The 22,082-nt window shown below is 51.5% G+C and overlaps 10 protein-coding genes across 10 annotated transcripts; 4 read left to right on the top strand and 6 right to left on the bottom strand.

Moving 5' to 3' along the window:
* Window positions 1-538: 538 nt before the first annotated feature.
* PV05_01862 (uncharacterized protein) lies at window positions 539-2,417 on the bottom strand (the record flags this gene model as incomplete). The annotated part of the gene is made up of 1 exon (XM_013466910.1): window positions 539-2,417. Exon 1 carries the CDS (start codon window positions 2,297-2,299, stop codon window positions 539-541), a length of 1,761 nt encoding a protein of 586 aa, XP_013322364.1. The 5' UTR covers window positions 2,300-2,417.
* Window positions 2,418-3,016: 599 nt separating this feature from the next.
* On the bottom strand, window positions 3,017-5,543 carry PV05_01860 (uncharacterized protein). The gene is made up of 6 exons (XM_013466908.1): window positions 5,350-5,543; window positions 5,249-5,293; window positions 5,143-5,190; window positions 4,189-5,076; window positions 4,061-4,134; window positions 3,017-4,007 (listed from the first exon to the last, which is right to left on the bottom strand). The coding sequence occupies exons 1-6, from the start codon at window positions 5,404-5,406 to the stop codon at window positions 3,926-3,928; spliced, it is 1,194 nt and encodes a 397-aa protein (XP_013322362.1). The 5' UTR covers window positions 5,407-5,543; the 3' UTR covers window positions 3,017-3,925.
* On the top strand, window positions 3,196-3,827 carry PV05_01861 (uncharacterized protein; the record flags this gene model as incomplete). The annotated part of the gene is made up of 2 exons (XM_013466909.1): window positions 3,196-3,675; window positions 3,726-3,827. The coding sequence occupies 2 exons, from the start codon at window positions 3,196-3,198 to the stop codon at window positions 3,825-3,827; spliced, it is 582 nt and encodes a 193-aa protein (XP_013322363.1).
* Window positions 5,544-6,316: 773 nt separating the features above from the next.
* On the top strand, window positions 6,317-8,104 carry PV05_01859 (uncharacterized protein). The gene is made up of 3 exons (XM_013466907.1): window positions 6,317-6,475; window positions 6,828-6,934; window positions 7,487-8,104. The coding sequence occupies exons 1-3, from the start codon at window positions 6,371-6,373 to the stop codon at window positions 7,662-7,664; spliced, it is 390 nt and encodes a 129-aa protein (XP_013322361.1). The 5' UTR covers window positions 6,317-6,370; the 3' UTR covers window positions 7,665-8,104.
* On the bottom strand, window positions 7,917-10,070 carry PV05_01858 (uncharacterized protein). The gene is made up of 4 exons (XM_013466906.1): window positions 9,701-10,070; window positions 9,369-9,576; window positions 8,568-9,311; window positions 7,917-8,517 (listed from the first exon to the last, which is right to left on the bottom strand). The coding sequence occupies exons 1-4, from the start codon at window positions 9,704-9,706 to the stop codon at window positions 8,456-8,458; spliced, it is 1,020 nt and encodes a 339-aa protein (XP_013322360.1). The 5' UTR covers window positions 9,707-10,070; the 3' UTR covers window positions 7,917-8,455.
* A 532-nt stretch (window positions 10,071-10,602) lies between these two features.
* Window positions 10,603-12,458, bottom strand: PV05_01857 (nicotinate phosphoribosyltransferase). The gene has a single exon (XM_013466905.1). It carries the CDS (start codon window positions 12,287-12,289, stop codon window positions 10,937-10,939), a length of 1,353 nt encoding a protein of 450 aa, XP_013322359.1. The 5' UTR covers window positions 12,290-12,458; the 3' UTR covers window positions 10,603-10,936.
* Window positions 12,459-12,582: 124 nt separating this feature from the next.
* PV05_01856 (uncharacterized protein) lies at window positions 12,583-14,025 on the bottom strand. The gene is made up of 3 exons (XM_013466904.1): window positions 13,093-14,025; window positions 12,919-13,041; window positions 12,583-12,867 (listed from the first exon to the last, which is right to left on the bottom strand). Exons 1-3 carry the CDS (start codon window positions 13,784-13,786, stop codon window positions 12,665-12,667), a joined length of 1,020 nt encoding a protein of 339 aa, XP_013322358.1. The 5' UTR covers window positions 13,787-14,025; the 3' UTR covers window positions 12,583-12,664.
* Window positions 14,026-14,786: 761 nt separating this feature from the next.
* Window positions 14,787-16,649, top strand: PV05_01855 (uncharacterized protein). Its single transcript, XM_013466903.1, has 2 exons — window positions 14,787-15,997; window positions 16,070-16,649. The coding sequence occupies exons 1-2, from the start codon at window positions 15,186-15,188 to the stop codon at window positions 16,506-16,508; spliced, it is 1,251 nt and encodes a 416-aa protein (XP_013322357.1). The 5' UTR covers window positions 14,787-15,185; the 3' UTR covers window positions 16,509-16,649.
* A 47-nt stretch (window positions 16,650-16,696) lies between these two features.
* Window positions 16,697-17,912, bottom strand: PV05_01854 (uncharacterized protein; the record flags this gene model as incomplete). Its single annotated transcript, XM_013466902.1, has 2 exons — window positions 16,697-17,654; window positions 17,710-17,912. 2 exons carry the CDS (start codon window positions 17,910-17,912, stop codon window positions 16,697-16,699), a joined length of 1,161 nt encoding a protein of 386 aa, XP_013322356.1.
* Window positions 17,913-18,883: 971 nt separating this feature from the next.
* PV05_01853 (uncharacterized protein) lies at window positions 18,884-20,634 on the top strand. The gene is made up of 2 exons (XM_013466901.1): window positions 18,884-19,165; window positions 19,213-20,634. Exons 1-2 carry the CDS (start codon window positions 18,931-18,933, stop codon window positions 19,644-19,646), a joined length of 669 nt encoding a protein of 222 aa, XP_013322355.1. The 5' UTR covers window positions 18,884-18,930; the 3' UTR covers window positions 19,647-20,634.
* The last annotated feature ends 1,448 nt before the right edge of the window (window positions 20,635-22,082 follow it).

Genomic DNA, 22,082 nt, shown 5'->3' with positions numbered 1-22,082 from the left:
TGCAACATCGTGGAGCAGGCTGCCGTAGCTGAATGTGCGGTCGGAGTCGCTGTGGACAATTGCTGGACTTTTGGGGTCGTGCCGTGCAATGGCCTCGAAGATGGGCGTCGACGGGAGCGTGGATGCCATTCGAACGGCGAAGGTGAGGCTAGATGCGCGGAAACGAAAGGACGAGCTCCGACTTCGAGCTCCAGCTGCTGTCGAGGTTATGAGGGTGCGGGAGAGGAGGCTCATGTATTGAGAGGCCAGGATAACAGCACGCATGCCTGACGGAACATTGTTCAACGAGGTGGTTTGACCTAGTCTCACCTTTTGGACAAGATCGATGCGGACCCTGTGCTGTTAGATCTAGAAGCAAGACAAGAACATCACCACAGTTGCGGGCTTTTCGATCTGGGGTTCGAGAGGGTCATTTTTGACCTCCACAAACAAAACATCGAGAGCTTTACTGGTGACGTCGAAAACTGAGAGCATCACGCCGCTTTAATTTGTGGTAGGAGACACTTTCAGTACGGAGTATTCTGGTCTCTTTTCATCATCAAGCGTCCTCGATGTCAAATTTCACAAGCAACGAGCAGCTTGTTTCTGCCCCTGCCAATCCCAGAAACCTGATGAAATTCCATCCAGGAGCCACATACAGCAGCCTTACCGCAGCGACCGCCAGCTTGGGGTTTCTGGCAAAGCTATCGTCACTCTTGATCAGCATTCGAAGAAAGACCATCTCATTGTCCTCATACTGCCACTCGAGTGTTTCGTCCCAGACTGGATCCTTTGCCGGCGGGTTCTCCCCAGAATGGAAAAAGCCGAGTTTATGTTGCTTGTAGTGTGCTGTCTTGCGCTTCGTTGGCTCGTTGTCGACATCATCAGGGTGGACCAGTGTGCATGTTAGGTAGGGTTTGATATCGGTGGCTTCACGGCCTAGCGGAATTGGAACATCGGAAGCACCGGCAACGTGAAGACGTAGTCTCTTCTTTTTCCCAGTATTGAGCTTTCCGCTGCCACCACTGCGGAGAGCAGCAGGCTTCAAGACGTAGCCATCCGAGCCGCTGAAGAGAGCTTCATTGAGTTGCAGTGGAGCCGCGAATGTCTGCCAGTTGAGAGCACATATCTGAGCACCCAGCGCCCAGAAAGGGACAGGGTTGAGGTTCTTGGATGAGATGCGCGTGCCCTTCGGGTATACGCGCATCAGATGTTGAGCGTTATGTCGAGCAATCTTGTCACTCTCCGCCGGCATGTGAGCGCTGAGTCCGGTCTCGGATACGTTGATAAGATGATGGTGAGGCTCTTTGAGTCCGACTTCGCTGAACCAGGAGGTGTTCTGGGGCTTAACTGACTGGGCGTAGACTCCTAGCTCGGCAAGTTCAGGAATGATAGCAGTAGGAGGAGCGGACTTCTTGGTTTCATTGTAGATCTCTCGGGCTCGTCTCTCATCTTCCGCTTCATCTTCACTGCTTGAGCTGGGGTCATCGTCACTATCACTGGGTTCATCTGGGTAGTGATATTCCACAATGACAACGATTTTGGCCAAAAGTTCTTCGAGAGTCACATGCTCGCCAGTACCCTGTTGCTCTTGATGGCCTTTCTCCCGAACGTGTTTGCTGAGGAGGCGGTCACCCCACACTACTGTCATAATATCAACCAGACGCTGTTGACCTTGAGCGTTACAGTGGTTTTCAAGTGACAAGAAAATTGGTGCAGGTCGAATCTCGGAGTTGCTGGCAGCTTGTGCTGCTTCTCTGTCGACAAAATCGCGCATAGTCTCACAAACAGAGCGGAATGGAATATGAGAGGTCAAAGTGTAACCATGGGTGACCTTGGGCTCCTCTGGATGGTCCTCGTCGTCCCAGGCGTCTATCTCGACGCAACGGGCCCCGGCATTCAGTGCTGTCTCGTAAGCCGTGGCGGAAGCCTGCCCATAGAGTTGATGTGCCAGCAGGTAAGTGTTGTGGCTGGAACTTATGAAGTACTCTGGAAGAGCATGACTTCTATCAGTAACGGAGGGTGGGACATTGATATGCGGTTTCTCAATGAGATCGTATAGGGGCCCAGGTGTGCTTGCTGGATCGTGTGCGCCGGCATCTTCTTCGGAGAGAACGCCCTGATGGACCAGGAATGACCTCAAAGCATGGCTGACCCTTAATTGACTTCTCGTAATGTCACTTTCTCGAGCCGCATGGCCACCTCCCGCAACGGTGGACGAGTCGATTTCATCACCAGTATCTTCATCGTCAACCTTGTGTTTTGACGTCGGAAAGGGCTTGAAACGGGCCAGGCGTGCAGCCAACCCAGAATCCGACATGGCTTGTAGTGACGTTATTTGGAACAAGAGCCAACGTCTTCAGAGGCAGAGTAAAGCAGCTGGAGAAAAATGGATTGTCATGAGGCTCGCTGCTATCCTTGGTGTCTGTCGGTTGCCGCCAGGCCGCGCAATACGGTACAGCATGAGATGAGGCACCTCGACTTGGCGATGAACAATGACGTAACTTACTAAGCATGGTCACTGAGGTGATAGACTCCTTGTCTGCACTCTTTCTGCCTTTTTCGATGTTCAGGATATCAGAATTTGGTCGGCCTTTGGACGGAAACCTCAGTGTAATGCTGCAATGTCACGACTTCCCCTCAGACACAGTCGAGTTGCACGTGGGCTCAATAGTTGAATGGGGAGTCTGGATGTTTCCCATCGAATAGTCTGATGGACAATGGAAATTCCATTGAACAACGCGACTTATATGTCAATCAGGGGTAATAGTAGGTAGGTGTTTGAGATACCCATGATTCAACGCTTTCAACCCGACGACAGATAGCCAGCAGCAAGTGGAAGAACCTGTCTAATCTCTAACACTGCCTCATTCCGTTAACGACTGATGGCATTAGTGAAGGTAGGCATGGTCAACGTTGTATTGTGGAGGCAATGAAGCAGCTCTGCAGGGACATATATCCCTCGTGCAAATGGTGCAAGTGCACATGGTCGTGGAAGCGTTCCCCCTCTCCTCGTAAGGGCATGACGTACACCAAGGGCAAGTATGATATCAGTGAAGCAACATGGATATTTCATTCTCCAACTGGGTCTTGAGCATTGTCGATACTAGACATCCTATCAAGAGGAAAAGCACCCACCGCCATCATGGGCTCTCGCGAATACCCTCCTGCAGTCATTACCACGGAGCAGACTCCGGAGGAAGAGGTTCGTGCAGCATGCTCCTCTCCCGAATCGATCTGCCAGAATTATTGATGGCTAAGCCCTTGGAGTTCACTTTGACTGACAGTCCTCTTTACCAGCGCAACATCGATGTCTGCAAAAAGTACATGGCAATCGCGTATTCTCCAACCGAGAACAAAGGTGGAGACTCCGTCCGCCATCTATGTCGTGATGATAGCTGGTTCTGGGCTCCGGCCACTTTTCCAGGATGTCAAACGCCAATGGACTATGCGACATCGCACTCGGTCGTAATGGCAAGCGTATCCGACCTCCACATCATCCGGTTCGACCAGGTTTTCGCAAAGAATGGCCATGTCCTGCTCAGATATACGGCAGAAGGTAGCCACTGCGGCAAGCCATACAAGGGAATTCCAGCATCCAATAAACATGCCAGGTGGGCTGCGGCAGCCATTTTCGAGGTCGAAGATGGGAAGATCCAGAGCTTCACCAAGGACTGGGACCAGAAGACCATGCAGGTAAGGTCCACTACAATGTCGGATTGAATGCCTCTCCTAACCGAGGGTAGATCCAGTTAGGCTGGGCACCAGTCAATGAAAGCAAAGACCCAAGGTGGAATGCCGATGCTCTTGCCGACCCCGAGCGTTCCAGGAATCAAAAGGAGAGATGAGCTGGCGATAAGGCGCAAGTTGCCTCGACTTGACGGTCTTAGTGTCCCTTCACAGGCATTGGCGGCCCGTCGTGTCCAGGAGCCGAGACATATCCCTTTTACAAGTGGTATTGCTGAAGATTGTTGACCTCGACTCCTAGCCTCTTCCAGAAGCCTTCCACCCCCATATCCTCTTGGCCACTTTCACTGATATTAGTTTTCGTCACAATGCACAAACAGAATGCACCACTTACTCGGTCTTGGGCATGACCGTCGGCTCCGTCTCGCCTTCCGCCTTGTTCGGGTTCCTGAAGATCACGTTGTGCTTCTGTATGATATTGTCAACTCGTTTGTCTCGCGCTCCTTGTGGCTTCCCACTTACCATGCCCAACGACAGATGAATTCCGGCAGGACCAGGTATGTACTTCTCTTCTGCCTCCCGCCCTTCCAACAATGACTGAATATTTTTGGCAACAACGGCTGCTTGCGCGACTCCTGGCCGTGCAGCCTTATGTGCACCAGTGTCGGCGATATCGCCAACTGCGAAGAGATGAGGATATTTCTCATCGAGAAACTGCAAAGTTGGCCGCACGCGAATATACCCATTGTCTGGGTTGATGACTGCGTTCGGAAAATCAGGGTCCAGATCTCTGACCAGAGTATTGTTAGGGCTCTGCCCGGTTGCCAGAATCACGAAGTCTGTGGAAACTTTCTGCCCGCTGGTGAGCTCGACGTCGAATGGAGAGCTATTGGTGGGAAAGCCGCCGGGCGGGATCTTAACACGAGCGCCGGTAATGAGCTTGACACCCAGTTCATCAAACCTTTTCTTGACAAGCCCATGGAATTTGTGGTGATATTGAGGCATGAGGTGGACCCGCGAATGCACCACCGTGATGTTCTTGTCTGGATAATACTCTTTCAGATCCGTCGCCATCTGCACCCCAACGGCTCCACCTCCGACGATGAGTATGGACTTTGCTCGCTCGACATCGTTTTGGTGCTGCCTCAAGTAGCTTACTGAGGACTGTTTGTCATCCTTCTTCATCGCTGCCGGCTGTGAAAGCAGGGTGCCGGTTGCAACAGTCAGATAGTCAAAGGGAATTTGGCTTGATCCTTCCCATTCACGGTCGAGCTTCACTTCGTGAGGCTGTAGCGAGAGAACTCGTGCCTGAATGACAGCATGTGAAGCTGATCTGGGCACGGATGAGAAAATGCCAGTGTATGGGACAAATGCTTTGTGTTCATGACCAGGCACAACAGCAAACCGGGGCTAATTCGCACATTAGCACAGTGTTGAAGATTGGAACGCCACTGGGCTAGCCTCGGTACCACTTACGAAAGTGAAGAGGTGGTGAAAATGGCTATGAGGCTCGATGAGCAAGACCTTAAATTCATTAGCACGCCTAAGAAATGCTCGACACATACATCCACAGCCTGCTTACCCTGTGCGACGCAGGTACTACCTTGGCGAGTTCCTGTGCTGTAGCCTGGCGTATAATTATCAGCTGGATGGATTCCATAACATGGTATTGAGCATGCCTACTCGTCCAACGTAGGAACCACCAACGACGATGACATTCTTGACCATGCTTGTGATCATAGAGGTTGTCCGGGAGGTTACTTTTTTGGAGATTGCTCAAGATTGTTGTTGGGTAAGCTTTCTCAATCGTAGCCTGCTTCAAGGAAACAGGGACGGCCAGCCCTGGGCGAAATGGGCAACCCAGGAGTTTATGAAAAGACAGGCCGACGGAACAACTTCCGCAGGATTCGCCTGCTTATTTATCAGATTAGATTTCCCAGTTTAACCCCATCACATCCGAAACCGGATCGATCGCAGAGTGTTGGAGCCGAAGAGCGAAAGGCGAGCTTCTCGGTGATAAGACGAACAGTAGACGTGTGCTATGAGCTCTGGGAGATGTCTCTCTTTATGATCTGAGATTACGCGTATGATGTTCGAGTGTTTCGGAAATAGGCCTTCCCAGGAAGTGCATCAATCAGAAGCGCTGATCCCGAGCTGGACTCGCTCGTTGTCGGTGTCGGCATCACCCTCGATGGAGTATACATGTGCCGATGTTCTTGTACAAGCCTGTCCATACTCATATATTATCTGAAGCAGGGTTGCAGGGTTGCAGGTGAAGCAACAATAGTGAGCAATTGCGAAGACAGCACAAGAAGCTCTGCCGATGGCAGGATAGGTCTCCTTGGTCTCCCAAGTCTCGTGGCATATGAAGGACATATTGCTTCGGAAGTGAATGGAAATGATCCTTACCGCCATTAGTATGCCAACAGGCCAGGGAAATCGCCAATGTAGTATATGTAGTACGAATTCATGCGGGCAGGTCACCTTTACAACGCTTGCTGCCCTGCCTGAGCTCTTTGATGGAGGATCCCAATCGACATAAACACCTCGCCGTAAAATTACCATTACGTGCTTGCCGACCCGCCGTAACTGGCAAGCTATCTGTTGGCTATCTAAGGTAGTAGTCAATATCTATGTCAAACCTGTTGATGCCGTCAAACACGACGTTTCCCTTCATTGTGCGAGCTGCAACCACAATGTCCCAATGAGACCTTTCTTGACTTCACGCGGCTCTATCTGGCGCTCCACGTTGCGATCCAGAATGGCCAGCACATCCAGTACGCCGATGGAGGACACAATCCGCCGGAAGGTAAGGTTCTACCTCTATCCTCGCCTGTCTATACAATGCGACTGCCACTGTTTGGTCTCCTTCTTTGGGCCCATCCATGTCATACCCTTGTCTGGAACGCCATACATCGTCGCTATATAATAGCACTTTGCCCATTCCAGAGGTGGCCTTCCATTCCAGGCTATGCTTTGGCCTAGTCGACAATCATGCCCGCACGTCCACTTTGTACCTCCGAAAGACGAGCTGCTTGAAGACCATGAAGAGCTACCTCTGCTACTGCATTTCTGTTTCTGCTCTTCGTCTTCCACTACACACTCACCAGAGCGCAATCCACCTACGACGAGCCTGCTAACTTATTTTCCCACATACACAGGTAACCGAAGCATTGAACCCGACCCTGCTCAGCATCCGGAATGATTCACATCTGCATTCACACCACAAGGCCATGGCTGGAAGTACCTCCAAGGAGACGCATTTCTAGTAAGTCCGATGAAAAGTCGCTTTCGCAGCCACGCTTTGCCTCAGAACACACGATGCGCTTCCTTCTCCTTCGACCGCCTCTCGCAGCAAAGTCAAGGTCCCTATCTACCATATCTAGCACCAAAGACAACAGTCAGCCAGCGCCACAGCGATCATGGCTATAATGGTGAACAATCAACCCGTCTGAGTTCTTACCGTAGGACCCGTCCTGGGGGTCACGCCGAACAAAAAAAATAAAATCAAAGGCTATGCTTGAATGACATCGACCACGGCACCAGCAATCCAATCAACAAATCATCAAACACTACGCATCTTTGCCCGTCGAATCCGAATATCCCCAGGCTCAACGACACCCGCGAACTACAGGATGCCTCAAAACATCATACAACTCTCATACCCACGGCCCCCCTGTTCCACTCTATCGCCCCTCGCTCTCGTCGACCATCCACACGCTCAACCGTCTCTTCCCGTTCCTGTCTCCTCTCCTCACTACGCCTTCCCTACGCCCCCCATTTTCCCACCCATATTCACTCACTCACTGACAAACTCCAGCGTCGAAATAACATCCCCCTCCTTCCAGTCCAAACCCCAACCCGCACGGCACCGCATGGTCTACGCCCTTCTCAAAGACGAAATGGAACAACAAGGCGGGATCCACGCGCTGCAACTACGCACCAAGACGCCCGAGGAGGAAAAGAGACTCAAGGCTAAGTCTTCTCCACCGTCCTGACCATTTCAGCTTCGTGTGAGGCGACACAACTGCAGGAAACACGCACAGGCGGGAGGGTGGGAAAGATGCAAACGCCGCCTTAGAGTCTTATTGACTTGGACCTCCTTCGCCCCTGACATGGGAAGGGATTATCTTGGCTCAGACTCGTTCTACCGAGGTTTCAAGCCCAATCCTTTGAGATTTGAATGTAGCCGCGGTCTTTCCCAAGACATAGTATGTGCGATCGCCAGATAAGCGTGCTGGCTAGGTGGTGAATGGTACTTGAGATGTGCGGAGTCCATCAGATCAGAGAACAATTGAGGTCTGGGATATTCTCTTTCACGCCCTCTCTCTGAGCACTGTTAGGCTTCCAAAGCCATGGGCCTTATTAAGTAATTTGTCTAAGTTGTGCTGTACAAACGTTCCCAATGAAGTCCAACAATAGAAAACACAAAAAGAACAGTAACGCTTTGCGCCGGCTTTTCTGAACATACGAAACTTTCCTCTGCTCTGCATTTCGACCGCCTTTCTCTGGTCCCTCCTCGGTATTGCGCACAGGTAGCAAGCACTGAAGGCCATCAAGGCTCTCCCAGAGAAAACATCTCAAACGGATGATTTGAGGGCATTTCCCCCCTTCCACAAGGCTGCCTTCTCATATGCAAACTGCGCAGTAGAAGAAAATCTGCCTTGACCACAGGATGAGCATCATAATCCGTAGGTAAGACATAAGATCGTCGCCATAACCCGGAGGGAAGGAGTTGGGCATGTGAGCTTGTGGTGGTGTGGCTGTTGTTCGAGTTATCGCGGCGCCCCTATTTCTTCGTAACCTCCACCACAACGACAACCACGACAATGATGATAATGACGATAAGTACTGAATATAAATTAGTACGATTTCGGGGTTTCGACAGAGCGAATACTGACCGGCAATGCCCAAGCACATCCACTTCTTCCTTCTAGCAGCTCTCGCCTTCTTGACGGCCCCATCGAGTTCGGTGTTTGCTTTTGCGACGTGCTCTGTGACTTCTTCTCCGCGTTGCTCAATCTGCGTAACAGCGGGTTCTTGTTGCACGACTAAAGCCTCGAGATCTTGGAAGAGCTGGGCGAGCTCGATCATCTGCCGTTCGATCTTCTGGATATCTTCGTGGCGCTGAGAAACGTTTCGTGCGACGGTCTGTGCCTCGCCACGGCGATCGCTCTGAATCAAAGCAGAGCTGAAGATTTGTTGATTGTTTGGATCCTCCACAGCTTCACGCACTTCAGCATCCGAGGCGTCGGGGCGAACGATTCGGTATTGTCTCGCCATCTGCTCTTGCGATGCCTTTCGGAACTCCCGCTCGACCTGTTGGTACTGGTTGATGGCAGTTTTCAATCTTCGATCAACCTTTCCGACTTGCGGCGCATTACGTGGGTTACCAGACTCTGGTTGTTGCTTGATATTCTTGACACGGCTGACGAGACCTCTGTACTTGGTCATGATGTTTTCGCCGGTTCGGTCGACTTCGATGCGCAGGGGCGATTGAGCAGAGGTGTTTGTGTCAGCAAGGTAACGCGACTGGAGACCCTTCAGACGCTGCAGGTCTGCCTCGATCTCGTCAATGGCTTGGTCGACAGCTCGGCATTCATTGAGGATTCGGTTGGGGTCATTTCCGTTCATATTTCTCATCTCTTTGGGATGGCGGGTCAGCCGGATTCAATATGTGGATGCTCAGAAGATGGATTTACCATATCCGCCAGCTCGCTGCTCTTCATCAGCGTAGTAGTTCCCTCCCTGTGGCTGCGCTGGCGCTTGTGGTCGGTCACTGTAACCTGGCTGATCGTTGTATCCCTGGCCATCGTTGTAGCTCCCCTGAGAATATGGGTTGCCCGATTGTCCATAGGGATTGTAGTTGCCATAGCCTTGGCCGCCCTGTTGGCCGTAACCTTGATTGTACTGGCACGTCTGTTAGTAGGTTACAGAAGATCATGCCGTCTCGTGGTGTTCAATGGGCATGTTTCAGGGGGTGATGATGGCTTCAGGCAACCCGAGGGAGGATAGGATGGGATGATTGACATACGCTCATAATGACCGGAGGATGGGAACGGTAGGAGGAAGATCCAGCTGAAAGTCGCGGCTTAGCGATGTAAAATACGGTGGTGGGATGCTGAATAAAAGTGAAGGGAGGTTATTTGGCGCGTAGGGGATGATACGCGATGCTCGGAGGACGATGCTTCAACGACAAGAGATGCGAGAAACGATGAGGCCGGATAGAATGTAAGGCAGCGACAAATCGAGGGAATAAGAGGACGTTCAAGCTGAGTGATGACAATCTGATCAGGTCGGCATCGGAGAAGGAAAGGAAGTCGCAGCAGCAGCTTGGTAGGACAGGTAGCGCGGCGGAATAGGAAAGGCAAGTCTGGGCGCAGGCAAAGCAAATGGTGTTGAAGATGCAGGTCACAGTTTAGTGCCAAAAAGTGCCAATGCCCCCCGTATCTACCATGGTAGGGAGGCTGTGCTGCTGCTGAACCGTCTTGGTTAAGGTTCTTAGGGCCTCCTCTTTTGGTTCGTCTCCCCGCCCCGCCGCAGCATGACTAGGCCACAGCTCGAGCACTCACAGCACTTCTCCCAATTCTCATGATGCTCCCACATGCAAACAGTCAGCGCTTACTCTTTCGGTTCTTGTCTTGCGATCTCGTCTGTGAGATTGTAACCCATCGTATGAACGGGCTAAACGATTAGTCCTACAGGGTCAAAGGCCGTAGAGATGCTCTATAGCCAATCAATCATCTCTAATCTCCTTTAGCCGGTCAAAACCGTCTGGCCTCACCAGTGTTCCCAACTTGCCTCAGGCAAAATGGACCCGTTACGGCCGCACTAAACATCGTTTCAGCAGTTGCTTGGCCCAAAATCGTGCCCTGTTCGAGCTTAGAAAACGAGCATCAATTGCTTGTCTGCGGAGTGTCCCTTGCCGCAATGGTCCGCTATCATTTGCGACACACCTGATCATGATGATCGTAATCATCGTGGCGGCGCACGTCGGGCGCATCACGGTCCATCATTCCTTTGTACTCTGTGACTGTGTAGGTTCTAGGCACCAGTATATTAATCGCCATCTGCTCGGGAAACGGTGAGTCGTCTCCCGCAACTATCGTTTGACCGCCCCAATGGCTCGACAATCAAGTCCTCCCGCCACACCCCACAGCTCTACAGAGCCTCGATCTAAGACCCACAAGGTCGCTAGGGTCCAGCAAGGCTGCGACATTCTGCTCTTTGCTCGCCGATGGTCCGACACATCACAAACTGCATCACCTGTTCACCACCTCTTAGATTCATCACCTCCCCTCCATTCCTGTTCGATGTAGCCTAGCCGACGCTTCACGTCTTGGACGGTTGCACTGTCGCCCGTGTTCTTCCCAATGTTGTCAGAGATCTTGACTGCCGGTCGGCCGCCTGCTTTCGACAGCTTGATGACAATATTCAGAGGTTTTGACTTTGTTTGTGGATCGGATTTCCGGCTGAAGTCGTTCGTGAAGAAAGTTCCCACACCAAAAGAAGGCTTGAAGCCATACTCTTCTGCCACTTTCTTATACTCCAAGCATTTGTCCACATTGAGCGCATCTGAGAATACAATGTTTTTCCCGCTCACCCCTATAGACTTGTAGAAGTCACTGGCGTGCTTGACATACTCTTTGGGATCTCCCGAGTCTTGCCTTATGCCAGTAAATACCTCGGCGAATGTAGGTTGCTCCGCAGAAGGGTTGCTTTCATCAGAGTAGCCCATGGCCGAGTCTCTTGAGGCCGATGTCTTTGCAGGGATACGCTTGTTGAAGGCTTTGAAGAAATCCTCTGTGCCGAAAGTGTCCGTGAGGGCAATTCCAAGTACACCTTTCCCGAAACAATCGAGCCAATAGCGAAGACCCTGCTCGTTGGCATGTTCGTAGTCGTTGGTAAGCGCGGCAATGCCCATGTACCATTCATGCGCCACAGTCCCAACCGGAGGGATACTGTGCTTCATGGCGAAGTAGACATTGCTCGTACCAGTCAGTTTGCCTGGCCAATCCTTTTCTTTTGATGCCCTCACCAAACCTTTGACCACCTGATCTTGGGTTTGGAAATCTCTTCTTCTTCGAGAGCCGAATTCTGAAAACAGACAGCCTGCTGACAGCAACCGCACTCCTTTCTGGTATGCATTTTCTTCTTGTCCTTCGGGAGACCAATCCTTGTCCACGAACTTGAAATAGGCTTCGCTGGTCAATGCAAGGAGAGGTATTTCGTAGAGTATAGTCTCAACCCAAAGCCCTGCGACCGTGATATCGAGATTGCCGTACGCGTCGTCCACTGGTGTGAACTTAACATGGACGTGTTCCGAAGGCCGCAACTGGAAGGTTTGAAAGAAGTCCAGGTAGTCTGAGCTCAAGTACGGACAGTGTCTCCTCAGGTACTCCAGCTCCTGCTGCGACAGTCTGATGTTTGCCAGCTTTGCGATTTGCTCCTTTAGCCATGCGAACGCTTGCTTATTGAGGCGCATCTGGGGTGTCCGATTGGTGAACTTATACTCGACGTCGACAGAGGGAAAGTATTTGAAGATCGCACACTGCATCGTCAGCTTGTACAAGTCAGTATCCAGAAACGAATGGACGCCCTCAGGCAGCTTGGACTGCGCCATTGTGACGATGGAGATCAACTAGCAGTAGTCACGCTCAGGACTTCAGGAAAGTGATCATGTCTGAATAGATGGTGCGTTGAGCATCGAGCTGCAAGCGCAGGCTTCTCGTGGCACGAAATGAGAGTGCAGGTCGAACAAACAAACGTTTGCAACGTAAGCCTGAACTCATTGACGATTGTCTGGTGGTTTGGATTTATGACCCAACTCCGCAGACAGCGCCTTACTGTTTTAGTCCAAGATTGACCTTCCGGCACCCGCACACGAATGTGCTGAATATCAGATACATAAGGTAGGCGATATTCACTTTTGCAATGTCATTGAAGCTACCTATGGCATTTCGATTGCCAGGCCCAGAGAGGACTCCCATTGCGGCCTCTACAGAGTGACCACTATCTTCACAGCAGACACTCCTGCACGCTGCTTGTCCAGTGCAGCTTGAATACTTTCCACACCGTTGCCAACCACTTCGGGCTTCGGCAGAGGTCTGATCTGGCCACTCTTGAGGGCAGCTGGCAGGAACTCACGGTATATGGTATTTCCCAGTGCCTTGTCCTGCATAAGAAGAACAATGGCAAACACTAAATGTCCTGGTCAGCCTGATTGATTTCCAAAAGAAGAAGAATACGTACCACTCTTCGCTGTTACTGTCGAAGGAATCTCGTCGGTTGGAGGGAGTGTGAGTGCCAGTTTACCTCCACCTAGCTGAGCCAGCACCTGGGCGGTGTTCAATTGTGTATCTCTCGTGGAAATAGCTGAAGTGAAAGTTAGCAGCAAGCGGAGGAGATTATCAGGTCGACACTTACCATCATATGCACCGGCAAGATCATGTTTCTGTAGCTCGGCTGTCAAGTCACCCACGACCCCCGGACTGTTGTAGTCGAATACTTGACTTGCTCCTAGATCTTTGCAGAAATCAAAGTTCTTCTTTGAGGCAGTCGCAACAACCTTCAGCCCAGCAGCGACTGCCAATTGCACAACCGCACTCCCCACGGACGACGCTGCACCCCAGACTAACAACGTCTTCCCGGACTCTTTGACATCATGACTCGGCTTCGGCAATGCAAGGTGATCCTTTGAGAACAGCCCTACTGCAGCTGTAGAAAGAGCGAGTGGTAGGACGGACGCTTCTTCAAAGCTCATGCCATCTGGGATAGGGCATGTGCCGATCGTTGGTGCAAGACTGTAATTCTGAAATCCGCTTTCTTCAGGCTTGCCTGTCGCCAGACCAACGACATGGGCAAGCACACGCTGGCCTTTGGAGAATTCGGTGACATCTTCTCCGACCTCGACGATCTCTCCTGCGATATCTTGCCCCAGGATCCTTGGCTTCTCGGCGGGCAAATATCCATCTTGTATCTTCCAGTCAACAGGATTGATTGCGACCGCTTTGTTCTTTACCAGAACCTGGCCTCGACCCGGCTTGCCAATTTCTGCCGTCCTAATCTCCAACTTCTCCCTGGGTTTCGGGAGCCAAGCTGCTTGGTTTGTTGGTGCCATGTTGATTGCTGCAGGAGTCAGAAATGTAAAAGCAGAGAATCAACGTAAAATGTCAAGTTCAGGACGGGTATTCGAGCATTTCTAAGCATTCAAGGTGGAGGATGGTGTTAATGACCCACGAGGCTGCTATGTCCGTATGGATTCGGGCAGATGCCGGGAATATTTGACATCATGATCCGGCTGCTTCGACCGCAACAAAAGTTAAGGAAAATTTGCTATTGACCACGGCGGCATCGTGCGGGAATTAGTAAGAACCTCACAAACCGGGTGGTGAAGTGAAATAGTTGAGTAAATCTCTCTGCAACACTGGTCGGTGCGTGGAGCTCGACCATCGTCGTTCTCTTGGTGAAAATTTCAATCTCTCTCAAACCAAAAAAAAAAACCTCTACTCCGTACGTTCCTGTGATCGTTCGCCAAATCCAGCCGATATCGATGATGATCCTGCTGCACATCATGTACCTGATGCAAAATTCCAGGATTCGGGGATTCCTTTCAACCAGTTCCCCAGTCCAGTGATAGAGATAGAGGAGACTCTGTGCCACCCATGAATGAAAGAATGATGTTCAAGACCTTCAAAGCGAAAGTCTCACCTTGGCCAATGCCAGTGATACAGCAGCATACCGATCTCATTTCACCACTTCGATGTTGCGCCCGTTGACATCGCATGCTCTCTCGCAAGGCTCTAGATGCAGCAAAACCGCGGTACAGTAGCTGCACAGCCACAACGTTTATCAAGATCATCGGCTTGGGTCCGCACCACGCTGATCTGGGGGTATGGGCAAATTGCATCAAGTCGATCCATTTGTGCACGAACCTTGGAGCACTGCTGAAGAGGATTACTACGTACAAGGACACGACGGCCGACGGGCCGACAAGAAGTGAGGTCTGCACGGTCGAACACGTCGGGAGGCTCAGCCACTTGATTATTGGCGGAAGCTGGATGTTAGCGTGCCCCTTTCGCAAGAGTGTTTGAGTGCGCGTTTCATCTCCTACGATACCCCTTGAGCTCTCAGCTATCTCCCTCGTCACCGCACATTCTGTCTGCTGGTCGACCTCCCTCTCTGTCGAGCACACACCATCGTGTCGCCCGCTGCCGCTCATTTCTGCAGTTTCAGACTCTCATTTATCGTCTCGCTGTCGCCGCTGTGCTGCGACGCGTGCCCACGCTCATTCTACTCCGTAGTCCAAGCTTCAAGCTCAATCTTCTTCCCACCAGTGCCACCACGTCGCACGGTTCAGCATTGACCACAGACGAAGACCCGGAGTCAGCCATCTGAATATTCATTTCGAACAAAGCATTGTGTCGACCTGTCTCGCAGCTTGACCTTGACTTGCATCTGTCTCAAATACTTCCTCTCATAGCTACGAGGAACATAGCCATTCACGACCAACCGCAACCATGCTTTTCTCAAAGACTTCGAAACATGTAGCCCTCCTCTCCTTCCTCTCTACAACGCTCGCCCAAACATTCACAGCATGCAACCCGATGGAAAAGGACGACTGCCCTGCAGACACCGCCCTCGGCGTGTCCAACTACACAATCGACTTCACCAAGAGCATAATGTCGGATCGCGTATGGAATTGGACAGCTGGGAGCGCCAACTACGGCGACTCGGGCGCCGAGTTCACCATCAATGTGCGCGGCGACGCGCCTACAGTCCAGACCAACTTCTACATCTTCTTCGGCCAGGTCGAGGTGTGGATGAAGGCCGCTCCAGGCAAGGGTATCGTGTCCTCGATTGTGCTGGAGTCCGACGACCTGGACGAGGTGGATTGGGAATGGATAGGGCCCAACAACACATACGTGCAAACCAACTACTTCGGCAAGGGAAACACCACCACATACGACCGCTCGGCGATTCACCAGGTGAACGACGCGCAGGGCGAGTTCCACAACTACACCGTCGACTGGACCCCCGAGAAACTGGAGTGGTTTATCGACGGACAGTCGATCCGTGTGCTCAATGCGCAGGATGCAAATGGAGGGCACAACTTCCCCCAAACGCCCTGCAACGTCAGACTGGGTATCTGGGCCGGTGGCGACCCCAAAAACGAGCAAGGCACGATCGACTGGGCTGGTGGTGAGACGAATTACGGCGACAGCCCGTTCACCATGACGGTCAAGTCTGTCCGAGTCTCGGACGCTAGCACGGGGACACAATACGTCTACGGCGACAAGACCGGCAGCTACCAAAGCATCAAGGTTCTCAAGTATGCAATCTCCATTTTTCGCTACCCCCTTCAAGCCATACTACTACTATACGTATACTGACTCCCAAGCAGTGAAACCTCGCCCATCAAGCTCGACGGCGAAAACTCGAGCTCAACCACGCAGACCGTGAAGCAGAAATGGAACGGCCTCACCCCGACGACAAAGTACATCATCATTGGCGTTGTCTGCGGCGTGCTCTTGCTCGCCGTCGCCATCTTCGCCTTCTGCTGCATCCGCCAACGCCGCGCCGGCAAGCATGAGAAATTGATCGAGGACGCCAAGTACGAGAAGAACGCTGCTGAAGTCATGGCCTACCGAGCTGATATGTCTCGCGTTCGCAACGACAGGTTCAAGCAGCCTTACGTCCAAGTCTCCCCAGCCATGGGCAATGCGGGCGCCATTTACCAGCAGCAGGCGCAGCCTATGATGGGAGGCATGCGTAGCCCTTCTCCGGGTTATGGATATGCGCAGAGTGTGAACTCGTATGGAAGGGGTTATCAGAAATATTGAACGTCTAGTAGCGTGGCGTTAGCCTCATGTTGATTTTTGGGCTTGAAACATTGTACATTAAGCGGCTAGTGTCTCATTTGATCGTATTGTCTATCTAGAAGACGCTTATTGTGACATGATCATTCCTTTCCCGCGTTGCAATACGCCGTCTCGATGTTCTCGAGGTCCGTTGATGGCTCGTGCATTCCTTAGAGTTCCATCTTCTTCATGTTGCTTCCAAGCTGGGCGGTGTCTTGTGCACCATCCTGCTCCTTGCCATCCTTTCCCTTGGATCCCCACTTAGGCATCATCTGGCTGATCTTGCTCTTGAGTCCGTGCCCACTTCCAACTGTATCGACCTTAGTGTTGGTGTCGGTAGGAGTAGGCTTCTTCTTGATATCGATGAGCTTGACTTCGCCGGGTTTGACCCAGCGAGGTGGTGGGAGTGGCTTCGGCGACTTGACTGTGACCGTAGAAAACATCTCTTGGGGCAAGGAGAAGCCGGCGTCGATACAGTCTCCCTTGAACGTCACCTCCTTGAACTTCTTTGGATCGAACCAGCGGTAGAAAGGACCAGCGTCAACCACGAAGTTCATCAAAGTGAGATGAGTGATGGGTAGGTAGCGCACATTCTCAATAGGAAGGTTCTTGACGTCGTCCAGCTGGCTTGCTTTCATGGCTTGTTGATCGAGGTATTCGCCGTCTCCAAACTCTTCATGCAAGACTCCAGCACCATGAGCCCCCAAATACATAATCTCCGTCTTTGGTTCGGGGAGACGATTGTAGGTCCATTTGACGTCGATTTTCCGGTATTTGTGCATGATGTCTTTGCAGAAAAGTGGTTCCAAGGCCATTTCGAGGTGAACTTTGGTGAGGTTCTTGTTTTGCCAGCAAGTAGCCCAGATGATCGGTTGGTAAGAGCGCATCATGCCGTTAAGCTGAAGGTAATGGAGGTTCTTGAAGGTTTTGAGAGGCTGGAGTTCTTTGAATGGGAAGACACCTTTGGGATCACCATTTTCGTTCACTTCCTCCTCATCTTCATCTTCGTTGTCCAGCTTGATCGGCCAGAAGAGGTCAAGGTTGAGAGTCTCGCGCTTGGTGTCAAGAAGAGCCCAGAGATGAGGACGAAAGTTTGGGATAGGCTTATGTATACCGCCCAAGTCGACGCTGATGATCGCTGGTGAGTCCATGGTGGATAATGATTTGGATGAAAGTGTCATACCTCAAGACAGTGAAACTGGAATCAGTTTTGAGACTGGTGTTAGATGAGTTCCGATTGTGCCGTCCCCTAGGAGAGCCTGCATTGCTACCGCCTTTCACTTCGCGTCCTGCCGGTTTGCCTTGAATTGGACTGCCACTGGTTATGTCAAACAATATCTGGCTTGGTGAAAGAGTCTTTGCTTTTCCTTGTCCATGTTGTCCCATGTTTGCTTCTGAATCTGGGGTTGGAGGGCTTGCAAAGACATGGCGAGGACGTGGGACTCTGACTGGAGTGTGAAAGTCACCTGTGGTCAATGGAGAGGGAAATGGCCTGGAGAAATTGGGTGTTGTCGAGGAAGGAGCCATGATAGGCTTCCTCACCAGTAACGGATATGGTCTTCAAATGAGGGTTCACAAGTGGGATGAGAGGGCAAGTGAGAAGTTGAATGTGGTGTCAACATACTGTTCACATGGCTTTACCAAAGGTTTGACATGGTGTTGTGAAGACCGCTGCGAAGCGCAACATCACAAGCGGCAGCATTTGCGCTCACTACGCTTCTCTGTGTTCAGATTCCGTCCATGAGGCACTGAAGACCGGCGATCTCTTCATGATATCGGATTCACGACAGATTGCTGCTGAGCCATCCCTCGTGCTGTTCCCAAGGCTGCCACTGATCCCGTCTGGCAGCGGCAGAGAGCCAGTGCTCAGGTGAGTTGGAATCGAGGTCGTCAACTCGCCTCGGTTTCCTTTGTACCCTTTATCATGATCGAACAGAATGTTTGTTTGATGCTTGACAATGGAGAGTGTTCTAGAAACCCCCTAGAAAGCTATATGAAGCCTTTCCACAGTCACTTTGATGGAGCGAATCATCATTCATCCACAGGCTGCTTGTTTTCAAGTAGGTGCCGGTGTAGTACATGCATAGTCGAGCTTGCAAATCTGGCTCTTCCCCCTGTTACCCATCAATTGATCTCTCGTCCTAAAGGCGGGAGTCATTGTATAGCCACAGGAAAGTCATTGTATAGCCACAGGAAAGTCATTGTATAGCCACAGGAAAGTGGTAGATTGTTTCTCGTTGAAGTCGGAGTGGAAAGCCGTGGTACGCTCAGCACGGCTTAGCTAAAGTAACTAATCTCTTGGCCACTCCACGGCCATCGCTTATGACGCGCTTCTTGCCTGCGCTCGTCATTGGGAAATTTGTAACACGGTCTCGATGTTCTGCGCAGCATACTTGAGGCTGCAATGGCGCCTATCAGGCGCTACTTGCGCATAAGTAAACATTCAGTCCTTGAGTGCCGCATCTTCCTTGAGAACCCTGCCGACGAATCGCGATGGCTCCTCAAAGAAAGTGACCCTGCGCTTCCGCGCGTGTTCGAAGCCGTAAAACCATATGTCCTGCCAAAGTTGAGGGAAGAGAACGAAAGAGCACGTGGAAAAGGGAAGAAGAAGAAAAGTGTCAAAGATGTGGTGAAGCAAGGTTGGTGAATCTACTTATCCCTGGAAATAGTTTCTGACATGGTCTAGACGACTTTGAGGTCTCTATATTTCTCACAGATATCAGAACTCGACACTCTCTTCTGGTCAAAAACAAGACGTTCAAGCCGAAGCCACCGATCCAGACCAACAGCGGCAGGAAGCTGACGGGCACCGATGGGGATGCGCTTCTGATTCAGGACGAAAGCGATGGAGAAGATGTCAATCTTGCACGGATACCGCAGGCAGATGATCTAGACGAAGGTTTAGATGCTGATTTGAACACTACAGACGACGATGACAAGAAGAAGCTCGGTTATGAAACCGTATACGAAGGTTTCAGTATCTGGGGCAAGGTGCTCTGTCTCTTCATTGAGCGCAAAGGTGGTCCGGCAAAGAAATCATCGGGAGTCGAAGGTAATGCCCAGGCCCTTATGCAAGACTGGATCGCATCGACGCAAGAGCAGAGAGACGATGACTCCTGAAGATCAAATCTTTCGATCCAACGACACCGCAAGTCAGGAACGTGCTGTCGCAGCTGCAGGCCTTGAGACTAATAAGGACCTGAACGAAATGGATTCCCGCATCTGACTATTGCAAGCTCGTAGTTGGAGCTCGTTTCAGATGAGAATCTGCTCGCCTCACGCATGTCACGTCTGGTTATTTTGAGCCTTTTCATGAGACGCAAGTCGAGACACACTGGCAACGAAAATGTCAGCCTATCAGCAATGGTCCATCGGGGACATCGCAGCATGCCAAGGTCCCGCAGCATATTCGATGTGAGGAATTCAGTGCATGGATCAAGCTCACGGATTAAGCCGCATGCGATAGAAACACGATGTGACACATCTCAGATTGCTGGGGTTTGGGATTATTATTCCCTCACAGTGCATCGTGGCGCGTTGTCACGCAATTTCCACGTGGTGGCTGGCGGAGATCCTTGTCCCTCCTGAAGCCCTGCATGATGCATCAACCTCATACGGCCAGACCCGTTCCACCTCGCCCCGAGTCGCAAGTGCAGACACTCTGGGCTTGAAGCAAGAGATTGGATCACGGATACGAGACAGGAGAATTGCGAGGAGAATATCAAGCCGATCGTGGCATCGGGTGCCTTGTACGAGTATCACTGAGTTCTTCTTCTCACGCCCACCAGTTGTATGAGTCGTGGGAATGTTCGAGCGTTCAGGGCAAGATTTGGTAACTTAGTATGAACCAAGGTTCGGTCGCATTTGCTACAAATGGCAAAGAACTGCTGCAGAATAGTGATGTTCACTGATCTTTACTGTTGCTGGCACAGGTTATCACCTTGATTGGCGAGGGCCACAGTTTCTTGCCCATACCACCAGCCTGAGCGTTGCGTCTTGCTACTGTTGTGTATCCAGAGCGTGGGGACTTGTCTCTAGCAATTCAGGTTCCTGCCCAAGAGAAGCCACTGCAGCCGCTGTTGTAGCTTTCGGGGATGCCTTAGGCTGGGTTTTGGTTGCTCCATCCAAAGAAGGGTTAAACACAACAAAGAAAATTGGATGACCAAGTCCAGCCTCACCGCTACCACCATCTCTTTGCTGGCGAGAAGCTCGGGCTTTTGAACTAGACACGAAAAGGGCAAACGTACAGAATCGATGCGAGATTCGAGAAGCGAACGTGCAGCGTTTCTAGACCCAAGCCACTGCCCGTTTGGGCTTGAGACATCTGTGCATCTTTACTTAGCAATTTTGTCGCAGGTGCGCAGCTGACAAAGTGCTCTGAAACTTGCGCAAGCACGCGCAAGTCAGCTTGCCCTGTTAAGTCTTTGTGGATGGCCAACGTAGCGATATGCGTTCCCTCGCTTATGACTCGAGAAGTCCACCGACTCCATACCAAAACAACTGTTCACCGATTCGTTCCAATTCCAGTCAGAGGAATAGAGTTCTCAACCAGCCCATGACGAAGAACACTGCCAGAGAGTGACGAATGATGGGGAATGACATCAATTGCCAACGTCAGGAAGATTTGACGGGAAGACGATCGCACAGCGATGAGAACCTACGCACGCCGTGGCACGCCTACACAGTACAACAGCTGTATCTGACACAATCTGACTACTTGGCTGGTTCGCCGCAGGTCGCTCAGGGGCAAGACCTGAAACACGCCAGGCACCCACAGGCATCGAGATCCTGACATTGGGGGGTGGCAAAAGGCCATGCGGTGATCGAGGGGCACACTCTCAGAGGGATCTTCAGGAACCCGTCACGGCGCACGCCCGTTTGCGGGATCAGACCAGTATATGGTTAAGCGCTCAACAACGGTCAGAGCGTGGAACCGCGGATGAACCGAACATCTGTGCGGCGATGAAACCGCCATTCGAGAAAGATGTGCAGGGCGCTTCAGATTCAGCATTCTCAGTCGGTTCACGATTGCGTTGCTCTCTCGTCCGTCTCCTGAGAAGAGTCCACAATCGTACGAGTAGTTCATGCTACTTGTACTAGAGGCCCAGAAACTGGGAAGGTTGACGTACCTCTATGATCATTTCGCCAACTGGCAGCTAACGCTGAACATCGGTGTGCTTGCGCTGGCCAATCCAGACGCGCGCTTCACAATCAATGTGAAACAGTATCCCGCGTGACATTTACTAGCCGAACAGCAAGCAAGCAGACCATCACCGATCTTCGAGCTGTCAAAGTCCAACTCCGCAGCTTGAGGAGATAGAACGGGTACCGAGGATGTGCATCCGTCCGCGAATCAGCAGCGTTGCCATTGTTCGACGGCGAGTAAATGGAAAAGATGGTGTGGTGGTCAGAAGATATTCACCGATTTTCAGTTTCACAGTGACCAGCCGAGCCGGGGTCAATGGCACCTTCGGCGATGCGAGGCGAAGCTTGTCCAATCGCCACCCATCTCCCACGTTGGCATAGGCTACCAGGGACGGAACAACGGCAGAATAG

The sequence above is a fragment of the Exophiala xenobiotica genome (genome assembly GCF_000835505.1).
Source record: "Exophiala xenobiotica strain CBS 118157 unplaced genomic scaffold supercont1.1, whole genome shotgun sequence".
NCBI classification, from domain to species: domain Eukaryota; kingdom Fungi; phylum Ascomycota; class Eurotiomycetes; order Chaetothyriales; family Herpotrichiellaceae; genus Exophiala; species Exophiala xenobiotica.
This window is presented reverse-complemented; position numbering and strand designations above follow the sequence as displayed.